Here is a 14,452-nt window from a genome sequence, read left to right on the forward strand (position 1 = left end):
GAGCGCAAGACGTTAAGGTTCTCTAAGGAACAGGCCAGTTTCAGGATCGCAGCCCTATTTGGTGTATCATGCAAACCTCTAGACCTGTAACATGTAATCAGTTCTAACAATTCTGGGGCATCTTTTTGGGCCACTTCGGGTCGGGTGTTAAACTAAAATTTTATATAACATTTTGCATGTTTTTTGGCATTTTGCATCGTCTGCAATCTTCAATTTTAAACTAACTCTTAGACATTCAGATCATAATACTGAACCAATAAACTGTTCTACAGGGCATTTTTCTGGAAAAGTGCAGTGCCTACAAATTGCACTAAAATGACAGCTCAAAAAACCGGTGGTTTTCTACTGATAGCCGATATGTTAAAAATAAAAAGGTGTACATTTTACTGAGTGACACGTGCACATGTTGGAGAGTAACATGTTGGTTGTTATTTTTTTAAATAGTAGAATAATCTATCTCTAAAGAGTAGAATATTCTATATTTAAAAAAATCTGTAGTGCTGCAAAGTTGCTTCGGAGACCACTTTTGTACTAATGCCTAAATGACATAAAAGACAATCTACATTGCCTCAATATGTTTATGGCACACGTGTAGCCTTTTGCATGCCACATGGGTCGGCCATCCCAGAGCTTAATTTATTCCTGTACTGTTACATACATCCATCACAATGATGCTGATGATACATCAAGCCATACTGATGCAGTTCTGAGTCATGGACAGAATTGAAAAAAATATATAATAATCATATTGGTTGTATTCAAACTTTTAATCAATGAGCACATGGCATGTGCATCCTATGGTTAAAAATGTTCTGAATAAATAAATAAACACTAATGTACTGAAATTGTTTAGGAGTACCATTATTGAGTAGTGCCTGAGATGGGGTTGCAATGTTTTTCCACTGGTAGAATTCAGCACCCGGAGTATTTGTGTTTTCTGCCCCAAAGCTTGCTACATGAATGGAATACTTACTGGTGATCTTCATTACCCTTAGTATAGTCCTCCTTGTCACTGCATTAACCTATGAGCCTGCCTTGCCTCTCGACAGGGAAACGCTACCAAAGCTTTTCACTCTTTCTATTAACAAACAGCCTCTACCAATAAGGTACAAGGCACCTCCCTTGAAACACTTCCTGTATGTAACGAAGCCACATACAATTGTGTCTCAGGAAGGGTGAGGGGTCCGAAAGCAGCTATGGTGAGGAGGACTATGCTAGGGATAATGAAAATCACAAGTAAGTAATCCATTCATTACGCCCATGTCTGTCCTCCTTTTTATACCAATGAGGATTTTCCCATGCAATTAACAACAGACACAAATATATGATACACAAAACAGAAAAGGTTTATTCCCAGAATCACTGCAAAACAGACTTAGGCACAGAAAAAACAAAATTGTCAGTGTCTGAAGAAAACATGTCTAACTTATAGTAAGTAAGAAAAGTATGTGATGTAGCCCAGGTAGCAGCTCAGCAAATATCCTGCAGGGAAGCAGCCCCAGCCTCAGCCCAGGAGGATGCGACTGCTCTAGTAGACCTGGCTAAAACCTTTCCATGTAACTGCAACCCCAGAGTGTCACAGGACTTAGTTAGGCCTGACAGACCCACCTACTGATGGTAGTGGAAGAAGCCTGCCTCCCCTTAGAAGCCAACTGATAGGAGACAAAAACGGACAGAGAGGACTTAGGGCTGGATTTACAAGGACGTAACGCCACCGAAGCGTCACTTTCAGTGACGCTCCAGTGGAGCTTTTCACTGCACCATGTTTACAAGAGGCTAAAGCAAACGTTTTGTGGCTTAACGCCTCCTTGTAAATATGAGCCCCTCTGATGCATTTTACTGCGTCAGAGGGCCGTGCAATGGGTGTTGCTGTGGGCATTCCACCGACCAACACTCATTGCTTTTGACACTGCCACAGATTTACAAGAAGGGGTAAATCTGAGGCAGCGCCAAAAACTAGTGCCAACCCAAGGGTGGCATTTTGCTCTTTCTATGTGTGCTGCATTTTGCAGCACACACAGAAGTGCCAAATCATCATTGTAGATTGTTCATGTTCAGGAAGGGACACCTTCCTGCACACAAACAATCTATCCCCTCAGTGCAGACTCCCTTGCAATATGGTGTAAGGATGCCTGAGTTGGCAACACAATACAGGGGTGCACAGTATTCCTTTAAATATGGCGCATCCCTGCATTTCAAAAGTAACGCACTGCGGCGCTGATATTTTTTACGCATCACCGCGCTGCACCACTTGTCGTAAATCTGGGCTTTAGTCTTATCCAGATAAAACATCAAGGCCCGTTTCACATTCAGGGAAGATGGAACACTCTGATCTGAAGTGAGGACCGGAAGAACTATCTCCAGATCCATTTGGAAATTCAACAGGACTTTAGGGCTGAAAGCTGGATCAGGATGCAAAACAACCCTGTCCGGAAAAATCTTTAAGTAAGGGTAAGAAATGATAAAGGCTGACAACTCACCCAACCTCTGAGCTGAATTAATAGCCAATAAAAAGGCTACTTTAGCCGATAACCAAAGCAGATCAGCTTGTTGTAATGGCTCAAAAGGTTCCTTCTGCACCCCTTCCAAAACCAAGGAAAGATCCCATGAAGGCAGAGGAGGGGAGATGACAGGTGACTCAACTCTGAAACTTTTAAGAGGTTTCTGAACCAGAGGGAGAAAATCCTGGAGATCCCCCCTGAACCCGTGCAAGATTTAATGGCCATCAACTGGGAGGCGAAGGTGGAGGGAGCCAGACTCTTAGCAAACCCATCCCTCAAAATATTCAAGATCCCAATAGGATCTTCTTACATGGGATTTAATTTCTTGACTGAGCACCAAGAAGAGAAATGTTTCCAGTGCTTTGCATAAGATCTAGGTGTGGAAGAGCTTTTTGCTGACTGGATATCACAAGCAAGTGCCTTAGAGAAACCTAAGCCTTGAGGCCCAGACCTCTCAATTTGCCAGTTGTCAAATGAAGCTGCCAGATTTGAGTCAACAAAAGATCCGGGAACTGAAGAGGGCTTGGAGAGAAAGGAATGGGAAGACAGGGCTCCAGAGCCAGCTGCGTCAGGAATGGAAACCAAGGGCATCGTGGCCAGAACAGAGCTCCCTCCGCATCCTCTGAAGCAGCCTCCTGTCAAGGGGAAAGGGAGGGAAAGTATACAGCAGTTCCTGAGGCCATGGGAGAGTCACAGCATCTATGCCACAAGCCTGAAGACCAGGAGCCTATGTACAGAACAGACTGAGAAGACCATTCGATGGAGAAGCAAAGAAGTCCAGTACAGAAAGACTGAACCATTCCACTGTTTGCCTGGGCATTGGATGACCCCAGAATGTAAACTGCTTTGATAGAGAATAGAGAACAGATTCTCCTCTTCCCAAGTCAGGATATCCTGGGCCAGGGAAGCCAGACCCAGACAACGTGTGCCTCCCTGCCTGTTAATGTATGCCTTTGCAACCTGATTCCCTGTTCAGACGAAAACAGGGTGATTCATCAGGACATTTTCATATGCAAGCAACGCCCTCCCGGTTGCAACAAACCCCCTCCAATTCAAGGAATTGAGACACTATGACTGCGACCACTATCTCTGTACCTCCTGAGAACCCAGAGTCGCCCCCCCATCGCCATTGACTGGCGTCTGTTCTGAGGATCAAGGGAAAGAGCTCCAACATGGGATTCCCTAGGAGAAGTTTCTTGGTGGGACAACCACCACGAGAGAGCTAGAATGATATTGCTGCAACTAGGATCTGAACATTGTAATCTAGGGAGGCAGGAGACCAGTGAGTCAGAAAATGATGGATCCATAGTTTGAGGTAAGGATGCGACCAAGGAACAACTGCTGTGCAAGCAGGCATGAGACCCTGGAGTCGCAACCATTGCCTGCGAGTAGCTCAAGTCTGCTCCAACGAGTGATGGAGCCTCCACAGGAGATTGATCATCCTGCCTTCTGGCAGAAACACACTTGCCTTCTTGGAATCGAACAACACCCTGATGAACAGCCTCTGCCATTCAAGGAGCCGATTCAATTTCTCTTGGTTCAGAGACGGCAGCAGGTGAATGGTCTGGTGAACATCTTCCTGGGCCCTAGAGAAAGAAGATGCCACAATTAACCAATCGTCTCAATAAGTAAACAATTGAACCCCAAGCAAATGCAAGTGAGGGACCACTGGAGCCAGTTCCTGCGTGAAGATCCTCGGGGAGGATGATAGGTCAAAAGGAAGCACTCAGAATTGAAAATTGTTGTCCTCCACTGTGAAAGAAAGGTACCTTTGAGATTATGGATGAACAGGAACATGGAAATAAGCGTCTTGTAAGTCTATGGTGGCCATCCAATCTCCTTGCGAGATAGCCCTAGATGATCTGCTGTAGCGTCACCATCTTGAATGGAAGGTACTGCACAAAACCGTTGAGCCTTTTTAGATCCAGAATGGGTCGGAAACTTCCATCCGGCTTTGGCACCCAAAAAAATAGTGGAACGAAATGGATGAGGGGGAACCGAAACAATAGGGTCTTTCTAAAGCCAGGTCTGGACCCCCAGATGAAGGGCCTGAAGCTTCACATGAGTCTTTGGCAATTCCGTCTTAACAAAGAAAGGCTCCATAGGAGGGGTGTGAAACAGAAATGAGCAGATAGAGGCAGAATAAGGATTTTTTCCATTAATAAGGATGAAAATGCTTAAGAACATTCTTCTCCTGAGAAGCCTTCTTCAGAAAACTCCTCCAGCTGAGGAGGAAATAATTTATCCCCAGTAAAAGGAAGGCGCTGGACACAGGGCTTCTGGGATTGGTCCAGCTTCCACAATTGTAGCCACAAATTGCGACGGGCAGCAACAGCAGCTCCAGCCGCAGTAGCAGAAGGCTATAAAAAAATCAAAGGAGGCGCCTGGAAACACTAAGCCAAAACCTCCATATTAGCCAGAATGTCAATAGGGTCCTTTTGCTTCTGAAGGACATCAAACAAACGTTGGAAATCCTTCAGTAAAGTCTGAGAACAATATGCTGCATAGGTAGCAGCTGGTGTTGAAAAATTATAGGATGAAAAGGCTTAAGAACATTCTTCTCCTGAGCAGCCGTCTTCAGAAAAGTCCTCCAGCTGAGGAGGAAATAATGTATACCAGTAAAAGGAAGGCGCTGGACACAGGGCTTCTGGGATTGGTCCAGCTTCCACAATTGTAGCCACAAATGGCGACGGGCAGTAATAGCAGCTCCAGCCGCAGTAGCAGAAGGCTATAAAAAAATCAAAGGAGGCGCCTGGAAACACTAAGCCAAAACCTCCATATTAGCCAGAATGTCAATAGGGTCCTTTTGCTTCTGAAGAACATCAAACAAAAGTTGGAAATCCTTCAGTAAAGTCTGAGAACAATATGCTGCATAGGTAGCAGCTGGTGTTGAAAAATTAGAGGCAGCATATGACCTTTTCAAGCAGGATTCCAATTTCTTGTCAACAGCATCAGTCAACAATGCCTCTTCAGAGGCCAAAGATGAGGAGGAGACCATACTAGCCAAAATGGAACTGACCTTATGCTGCTGTGGAAACTTTTCCACAAAAGACTGAAGCTCATATCATTTTGCCAAGAAGAGGGGAAAACTGAACTTATTGATTTCCTTCCATTCCTTTGAAAACCCCATTAAGTCACCTCATGAATGAGCAAGTCATCAGTCAGTGAGGCCCCGTACTGTGAACTTGCTGTTTTTCATGGTACCCCAGTATTTTCCTCATATGTCTCAACATGTCCTGAAACTGAAAGCCCTGGACAGATCTGCATCTGGGACCCACGTCCCAGTCCTACGTATCTTCAGGAGACAGTTTTTGCTTCTTGGAAAGTGATTGAGCCATAGCTGAGGTGGCGGCATCATCAATCAAACCCTGCAACTCAGAGCAGTATACAGACAAGACTTCGTCCTCCCCCAACTGCTCTGCCAAAGTACTGGGAATTGGCTCCATTGAGGAACGAAAACGTATTGCAGCTGTGTTATCCTGTTTAAATAGGTTGTCCAGCAAACAAATCACAGCTCACAAGAGCACATTCCCAAAATAAAAGCACTGATGCCCAAGTGCGTGGCTGGCCACCACTAATGAGACCAGCGAGACAGAGTGCAAAAGGGGACCGCACTCATGCTCCAGAATAGACAGGACACGCAGGCAGCAAATTTTCCCCACCCCAGCTTAAGCACCTGAGTGAGGAGCGCGAATCCTGTCAGAAGCACCAGCAGTACACGTAATGACTCAAAAACACTCAAGCAAGCATAAAAAAAGAACAGTGGCTTACCCGTATGACGAAAGCGTAGCGCTGTCCCAGACTCAAAAGAAGAAGGGACAGGAAGTGTTTCAGGGAGGCACCTTTTACCTTATTGGTGGAGGATGTTTGTTAATAGAAAGAAAGGAAAGCTTTGGTAGTTTTTCCCTGTCAAGAGGAGAGGTGGCCTCATCGGTTATTGCAGTGGTTCCCAATCTTTTGACTTCTGTGGACCCCACTTTACCATTACTGGAACCAGGGACCCCCACTGAATCATTATTGGAATCCGTGGACCCCCTACTGAGTCATTACTGAAAGCTGGGGACCTAGTCTGTTAATATTATTTAATTTTCTAAGTAGTTGAGGACCCCCCTGAGGAGGCTTCACGGACCCCCAGGGGTCCACGGACCACAGGTTGGGAACCACTGGGTTATTGCTATGACGAGGAGGGCAGACGTGGGAGTAATGCTTTCTTGCACGTTCCAGTATTCAGTGGCTCTCTATACCCCATTACATTTCAGCAGGATTGAGTAATAGACATTTATCTACAGTGTAGATGTTATCGCACCAGGTAATTACAATATGTTGTTAACTCCACACCATGTGTAATAGCGAACTCCACGCAAACAGGTGTTTCAAGGTGAAATAAATGTAACCAACAAAGGCATAATGAGGATGGAGGTCCACAATTCAAATCTTGAAATGGTGAATACATTTTTACTTACATTTAAAGTTTGCTTTGATTTCATACTACTGCCAATGGGATATCTCACCTGTTATCTTCTAATGAAGTATAATAAGCCTTTAATAGAGAAGTCTTGCAGTTTCTTAAAGCAGCCTAAAGAAGAAATTGAGTACTAAATTATGCCTAAATTTACAACGCATGTCAATAATCACAGCTTTGTATAAACACAAGTTTAAAGAAAGATGTGCGAACTTAAATATTCAGATTTACAGCCAAACTGGCTTATTATTTGAGTAGAACACTGGTAATCAGCAACCTATGTTTATTCAGAACTATTTAATGATCAGAGAACTCCCGTATAATGCTCTTAACCCCTCCTGTTCATTGTTACAAACTCAGTGAAAACAAGTAAAGGTGAGGTGTGGAAGGATAGCATGCACGAAAACAATTCAATTGGAATTTCAGGGTTCTTCATATCATATACTAGAACTATTGAGTTGAACAGACATAGACAAGTGAATTTCTGCTTTCCCTTAGTCTGTCTTTAAAATAAGTAAATTATATAAGTCAATATGAATGAACAAAACATGTTAAAAAGGGTCTTGGCTGTAAAAACAGTTCTCCAGCACTGGTATCTTTCAAAGATATACATGCTTGCACCATTATTCACTAGCAGGCTTGGAGTGCTTGGTACATTTTTAAAACAGCAGTATTTGGGTGGAGCTTGGCCTTGCTTAAGATGGCCACATACTAGAAGGGCTCTGCCAAGCCAGACTTAAATTATCTTATTAAGAGCTATATTGAAGTTGAATGATTGAACAATGTTGATTTCAGGAACTAGCCCCTAAAGTATTTTGTACATCATAAGATAAAAATTAATCACATTTAGAAAATGTATTAATACATAAAATAGTTTCTAAAAACAATTTTTTTAGCAATAAAATGTTTAAGACAGCCAATAATGTGTAGAATGATAAAGATTGATCACATTTAGAAAATGAGTTAATATATAAAGTAGCTTCTTTAAAAAAAAAGTAACAATAAATTTTTCAAAACAGCCAATAATGCAGAAAAGTATAAGCAATATAATACCATAACATATGGGGTTGTAGGTCTAAGTTGTACAATAGCCAGGTTTCATAGACACAGTCGATTAGACAAAATTTATAAAAGCAGATAAATAAAAAAATGTATATATTGTATCGTTTCAACTTATAAACTTAAGGGTGCGAGGCCTGAATTAAGTAGCTACAGAAAGTGCAGAAGTCAACTTATGTGGAACCATGTTAATTTTGGCATGTCAACATAGTAATGAATTGATCATTTGTTGAAAAAGAGATCTAAAAGCGTACAACTAATTTATGTGTCATAAAAAGAGGCCCTTCCTTTTGCTTACTAACCAAACTCTATACAACTTAGTCCAAAAACTATGATGGAGCTGTTATCAGATCTTAGAATGCCAAAAGCTTGTTCAGTATGTCACATGCCTAGGGCAATGCAAATTGGCTTTATTCATGTCCTCCTGGGCCTTTCATAGATGGGACAAACATATAATATGTTAAACCCCCCTAGTTGTGTTGTTGCAAAGTGCACAAAGTGATAATTTGGTACAGTTTGATTGCCAATTGCTTGTAAACTTATTTACCAATAATGTTCCCAGCCTACATTTTACAAACAAAGTGCGGGCCAATGGAGTTTGGATTACATCCACATAAGGATCCAAGGCGGGTACGGATTTACTGGATAAAATGTCTCCCACCAGCCCCACAGATTTTGCGTTTTAGTGGTGGGTATTGATCTTGTTATTCCAAAAGCAGCTTTGGTATTTTTATCAATAAGAGTGGGGTTGCTCTAATAGATGCTTAGCCCTAGGCTGTTAGGATTGGATTTAATTTACAAACTTCATTGAAGTTCCCAATCTTTTGGAGAGAGTGCTTCTTCATGTCAGCACAACTGGGTGACTAAAAAACTGCAGCCACCTGATGAGTGCTCCTAAGCCCCTGGGGGCAATCCCAAGCTGTGCCCCTAAAGTGCTACAGTCAGGCTACATGGTATCAATGGCCACCCACCTCTGCTCTTATGATATATTCTGTTTTGGAATTTTATGTAGAATGCACCTCAGCATTCCGGTGGAGTGTTTGAAGTACAGCAGTTAAATGCTGGCTCTGCGATGTGCTGGCGGAAAGGTTGTGTGCTGTGTGGAAATAAAGACAATAATTTAAGTTTAACCACTCATGTTCATGTTGTGTTACAACACATTTTTGGCGATGAGTGGCTCGTTCTTGCACGCCACGGACAGCACCTGTACAGCACTGAACACATGTGTACAGTTTGCCTGAATTCATCCAATTGGTGAGCGCGCAACCTTCAGCGATGCGGGTAGATGGACACTACAATCTACCATAACTAACCATACTTAAAGAGACTTTGGCCACAATAACTCATCAGGAGTGTACCTCATATTAGCATTGTGTGCTGCCTCTCAAGCCTTTCAATTCCCTCACACGCACTTCTCCACACCGTCCTCCACAAGCTGTGGGTGCAGCATTGCATGACATGATACTACAAGGACGTTCCTTCACGTCCTTACAGCAAGCCCAATTTCCTTTGACGCACACATTATTGACATTTTGGTGGCCATCTTTTGGGAAAAAGTTGCATTCCTTGCCTATCAAATGGCGATAGGCATGCTATTTCATGTAACATGATGTTTATTCAAATTTTCCATTCTTTGCCTGTCAAATGGCAGCAGTAACAATTAAAGTATCCTCAGTTCAGGGACAGGCATGCTTATTTTCAAAATTTCTTGCCTGATTTTGGCGACAGGCGCGCCTTCTTTAAAACCTAAAAGAACATTCATTTCTAGCAACAGCCACAGGGACGCCACATCAAGTAACATTTAATGTATATTCAGTTCAGGAACAGGCACGCTTATTTTCAAAATTTCTGGCCTGTTTTTGGCGAAAGGCACACCTTACTTAAAAAACTTTGATGTACTTTTATTTCTAGTGACATCCATGTTTTCTTTCATAATTATTGCTTGTTTTTGGTGCCAGAAATGCCTCCTGCAATTCACATATATTCTGTCAAGCATCAGATATTTGCATTAGTATCTATACATCAGGCAACAGTGGTGATACATTCCTGCCTTTCGTTTTATAGGTTTCATATTTTAACTATTGTAAAATGTAAAAAGCTAATTTTCCTCCACAATTGTTAGCAGAAGCAGGAATTAAAAAGTATAAGTTGGAATCAATTGTTTAAACATTTTGGTAGTTATCTAATTGCTATTGATGGTGACAAATGCAATGCAAAAAGGAAATTAGCTCTTCTTTACAATTGCTTGGGTGCTGAAGGTCAGCACATATTCAACTATTTATCCACTGCTCTACAACCTCTTGATACTGAATGGAATATCTATATTGAAGCAGTCACTAAACTCAAGAATCATTTTAAAGATGATACAAGTATTATTGTTGAAAGACACAGATTCTTCAGCAGGAGACAGTTACAGCATAAGTCTATTGTCACATTTTTGGCAGAATTAAGAGTATTAGCCGCTATTTGTAGATTTGATGGCAACCTTGACAACTATTTTAGAGATCAAATTACGTTGAATTATTTTGACAAATTAATCCAAGAAAAGTTACTATGCTGTTGTGATCCTAATCTTAAAGCAACTTTGGAGGTAGCCAGAGGTATTGAAAGATCGATTCAAGCTTCCAAGGAACTGAACAAAAGAAAGGAACAAATAACCACAGAACAGGTCAATGCAATAAATTCTAAAGCAAATTACACAATCTACCTGATAAAGATCACAAGAAAAGTGGGAAGACACCAGTTCCTAATGTTTGTTTAAGATGTGGATCCTACAGTCATATGGCCAATGCAAAGAGTTGTCCAGCTATTAATAAGTTATGTCTCAAATGAAGGAAAATGGGGCACTTTGCAAATGTTTGCAGAAATGTCCACAAACGGACTCTTTTCAAAGAAGAAAATACTGTTAACACTGTTGGGTTTGCTAATGACTTTGACAGCAGAGTAGTTTTATCCGTTAATATGCTGCAGGAAAATCAGGATCACAATAGGATGGGTGTCCCTATTTGTGTTGTACTTATTGGAAAGGTTAAATTGAAGGTCAAGGTTGACTTGGGTCCATCTGTCACCATCATCACCAATACACTGTATGTATCTGAATGGGGTGCGTCCAGTTTGTTGCCTCCAGATGTTCACACTGTTGCCTTTGGGGGACATAACATTGATTTGTTAGGACTTTTCAAGAAATCGGTACGATTTCAGGATAGATCTGTGATGACAAAAAAATTATGTGGCAAAAAAGGGTTATAACGTTTTAGGGTGGAAAGACCAGGGCGCACTTGGGATGAGGGTTAGAGTAGGTTCTTGGAAAGCACAAGCTTCTTTTTGAAGCTTGCCTGGGACTAGAGAAAGGGTTTAAGCCCAGACTGTATTGAAAAAAAAGATGCTGTTCCAATTGTACACAAAGTGAGGAGCGTACCTGTAAGCGTGAGGAGTCAGCTAAAATAGCATTAAGATAAATTACGTTCAGATAAGGTTATTGAACCTGTCAATTCCTCCAAATGAGTCTCTTCAATAGTAGTAGCCAAAAAGAAAAATGAGGAATTGAGACTCTTTGTAGACCTAAGATCCCTTAACAAGAATATTGGTGGACTATTTCCCTCTTCCCAAAATTTAAGAGATGCTGGCACAAGTGGGGGGTGGAAGGGTATTTTTCGCCATTAAATTATGAGCAGCATACCACCAGATTGATCTTTGCCTGAAATCCAGGCATTTAAAAATGTTTAATACCCTATGTGGTGCATGCAGGTTTTTAAGCATACTTTTAGGTCTGGCATCGGCTACATCTGTTTTCCAGAAATTAATGTTCAAACTTTTTGAGGAAAACAAACAAGTTCTAGCCTATCAGGATGGCATATTGATTTTTACGAACATTGAACAGGATCATTTGGTGGTCTTGAATGAAATTTTGGGCACATTAGAAAGACATGGCTTAACAGTGGAAAAATAAAAATGTTGTTTCATGACATCTGAAGCAGTGCATCTTGGGCATGTACTATCTAAGACTGGTATCAAACCCAAATAACAACTAGTAGATGCAATCAAATGTAGCCCAGAACCGGTAGACAAGGTTCAACTCAGGCCCTTTCGTGGCTTATGTGTGCAGGGCACATCTACAGTATTATTGAGCATGAAGCCCTGGCATGTGTATGGCTACAAGACATTTTTCAACATACTTGTGGGGAAGGACCATTAACTTTTGGTTTCATCACTTTCTGAAAAGCATTTAGGGAAAGCAACCCCAGGTTAGGCCGACTTTTAGCTAGGATGCATGAGTTTAACTTTGATGTTAAACACATCCCAGGATCCAAGAATATGAGGGCTGATTTTTTTATCTAGATGTCCTGTTAAGAGTGATAAAGAGAAGGAGGTGGTGGAGGCGATTGAATGTGAAGTAAGTATGGTTGATGGTATTGTAGTGACAAGCATAACTATTTCTCTTCAGGAATGGGGAGATAGTGTGGGGAAGGAGAACTGCCTAACCAAATTAAAGGAGTTTATTATCAAAGGGTGGCTTCAAGAAAGGTATATTAGTGATAATAGGAAGCCTTTCTTTAAAGATTCATTGTTGGTTGAGGATGTCTTGGTACTATGAGGCATCATGCTCATTCTCCTGAGTATTCTCAGCGACTGATTGGTAAACTCTACACATCAAGGCCATGTAGACATGACTGCAATGAAAAAAAGGATTCACAATTTTACTGGTGGTCTTGCGTGAATAGCAAAATTACTCTGTGGGTAGGTGGGTGTCTGGATTGGAGTCAGGCTGATAAATCCCTACAGATTTACAACACACCTTTATGTCCAACTGAGTTCCCCAAAGGCCCATTGAAAAACTAGGTTTGGATTTTGTAGGCCCTATGTTTGATTTACCAGTGTCTAAGAGGTACGCCTTGGTAGAGGTAGACTACCACTCCAAGTAGATAGAATGCACATTTTTTAAAGAACCCAACATAGACGCAGTCTTTGATTTTCTCACATCCTTGTTTAGTAGAGAAGGTTATCCTCAAGTGATTGTTACTGACAACGGGGTGCAATTCAACTCATGCAATATGCAAGATTTTCTCAACATCCATGGCTTTAGGCACCTTATGGTAGCTCTTTATAGTCCACAAGGTAATGGAATGGATCAAAGGGTAAATAGGATATTGAAGGAGTGTATCAAAGTGGCACTTGCTTCAGGGAAGGATGTCTTTAGAACTGTTCAAGATAGGTTATAGAATTACCATAACACTCCACATTCAGCTACAGGAATATCTACATTTTTCTTGTTGACGGGTAAGCATTCTTCTTATGATCTTTGTCCTGAGTGGGTGTTGAAAAAAATGGAAGCTAGAAGGAGGGTACCTAGTTCTGAGGAGGTATGGGGCAGAGTGTTGGAACAGCAAAATAAAAGCAAGGTCAGATTTGACACCTTACATAAGACTAAGTAGGTTTCCTTTTGTGTTGGTGATCTAGTAAAAGTAAAGAGACTTCATGGACAAAATAGAGGTGGTACTAAAATGTTCCTTGCCTCTAGAGTGGTTAAAGTTTCTAACCATGCCATTATGATTGAAAATGGTAAATGGTGGAGCAAGAGAAGTACAGTGTTGGCTAAGAGAATTACTGATGGCGAAGCTCAGAGAGATTTGGCATCCGCAGTTGTTATGGAAAATGAACCCAGTTGGTGGTTGGAGAGAGACTGTAGGAGTGTTGAGAGAAAGTGTACACGGAGGAATGAGATTACACTGGACAGAAACCCTGGCACTACTGCAGGGTATCAAGTGGATTCTGGTGACAATTTTATGTGAGTCTTTTCCCAACTCAGAAGTTGGTCCTTCTGGTGAACCACCCCTTGGAGATCCAAAAACTTTTACTGATTTATCTGGGTCATCCGCTATCATTAGGAGGATGAGCTGTAGAAGAAATTCTGCTCTTCCCAAACATTTAAAGGATTATATTTTACATTAGTGTAGGTTGCTGGAATACCTTTACATATTATGGGGGTCATTACAACCCTGGCGGACGGTGTTAAAGCGGAGGTAAGACCGCCAACAGGCTAACAGTCTTTTTTTGAGGATTATGACCATGGCGGTTACCGCCATGGTCATCCGCCGCTTCTCCGTTCTGCCCGCCAGGGCGGAGACGGCCGCTGGGCTGGAGACCTGGGTCTCCAGCCTGGCGGCCGTGACAATACCGCTGCCGGTATTTTGACCCGGCTTACCGCCGTGGATTTCCAGCAGTAGGAACCGCCATGAAATCCATGGCGGTAAGCACTATCAGTGCCAGGGAATTTCTTCCCTGGCACTGATAGGGGTCTCACCCACCCCCACCCGACTCCCTCCCTTACACCCCCCACCACCCCTGCCACCCCCCAAAGGTGGCAGGGCCCCCCCTCCCCACCCCGACCCCGACATAACATTACTCACACACACCGGACACGCATGCAGGC

At 42.2% G+C, this 14,452-nt stretch overlaps 1 protein-coding gene across 1 annotated transcript in view; it reads right to left on the minus strand.

Annotated features, from left to right (window-relative positions):
• Positions 1-14,452, minus strand: part of MSH4 (mutS homolog 4) — a 2,042,424-nt gene that overhangs the window by 1,000,172 nt on the left and 1,027,800 nt on the right. Inside the window, exon 10 of the mRNA XM_069233217.1 lies at positions 7,013-7,077. Within this exon, the coding sequence (XP_069089318.1) occupies positions 7,013-7,077 (65 nt within the window). The remainder of the gene's footprint in view (positions 1-7,012; positions 7,078-14,452) is intronic.

This window comes from Pleurodeles waltl, chromosome 4_2 (genome assembly GCF_031143425.1).
Source record: "Pleurodeles waltl isolate 20211129_DDA chromosome 4_2, aPleWal1.hap1.20221129, whole genome shotgun sequence".
Lineage (NCBI taxonomy): Eukaryota > Metazoa > Chordata > Amphibia > Caudata > Salamandridae > Pleurodeles > Pleurodeles waltl.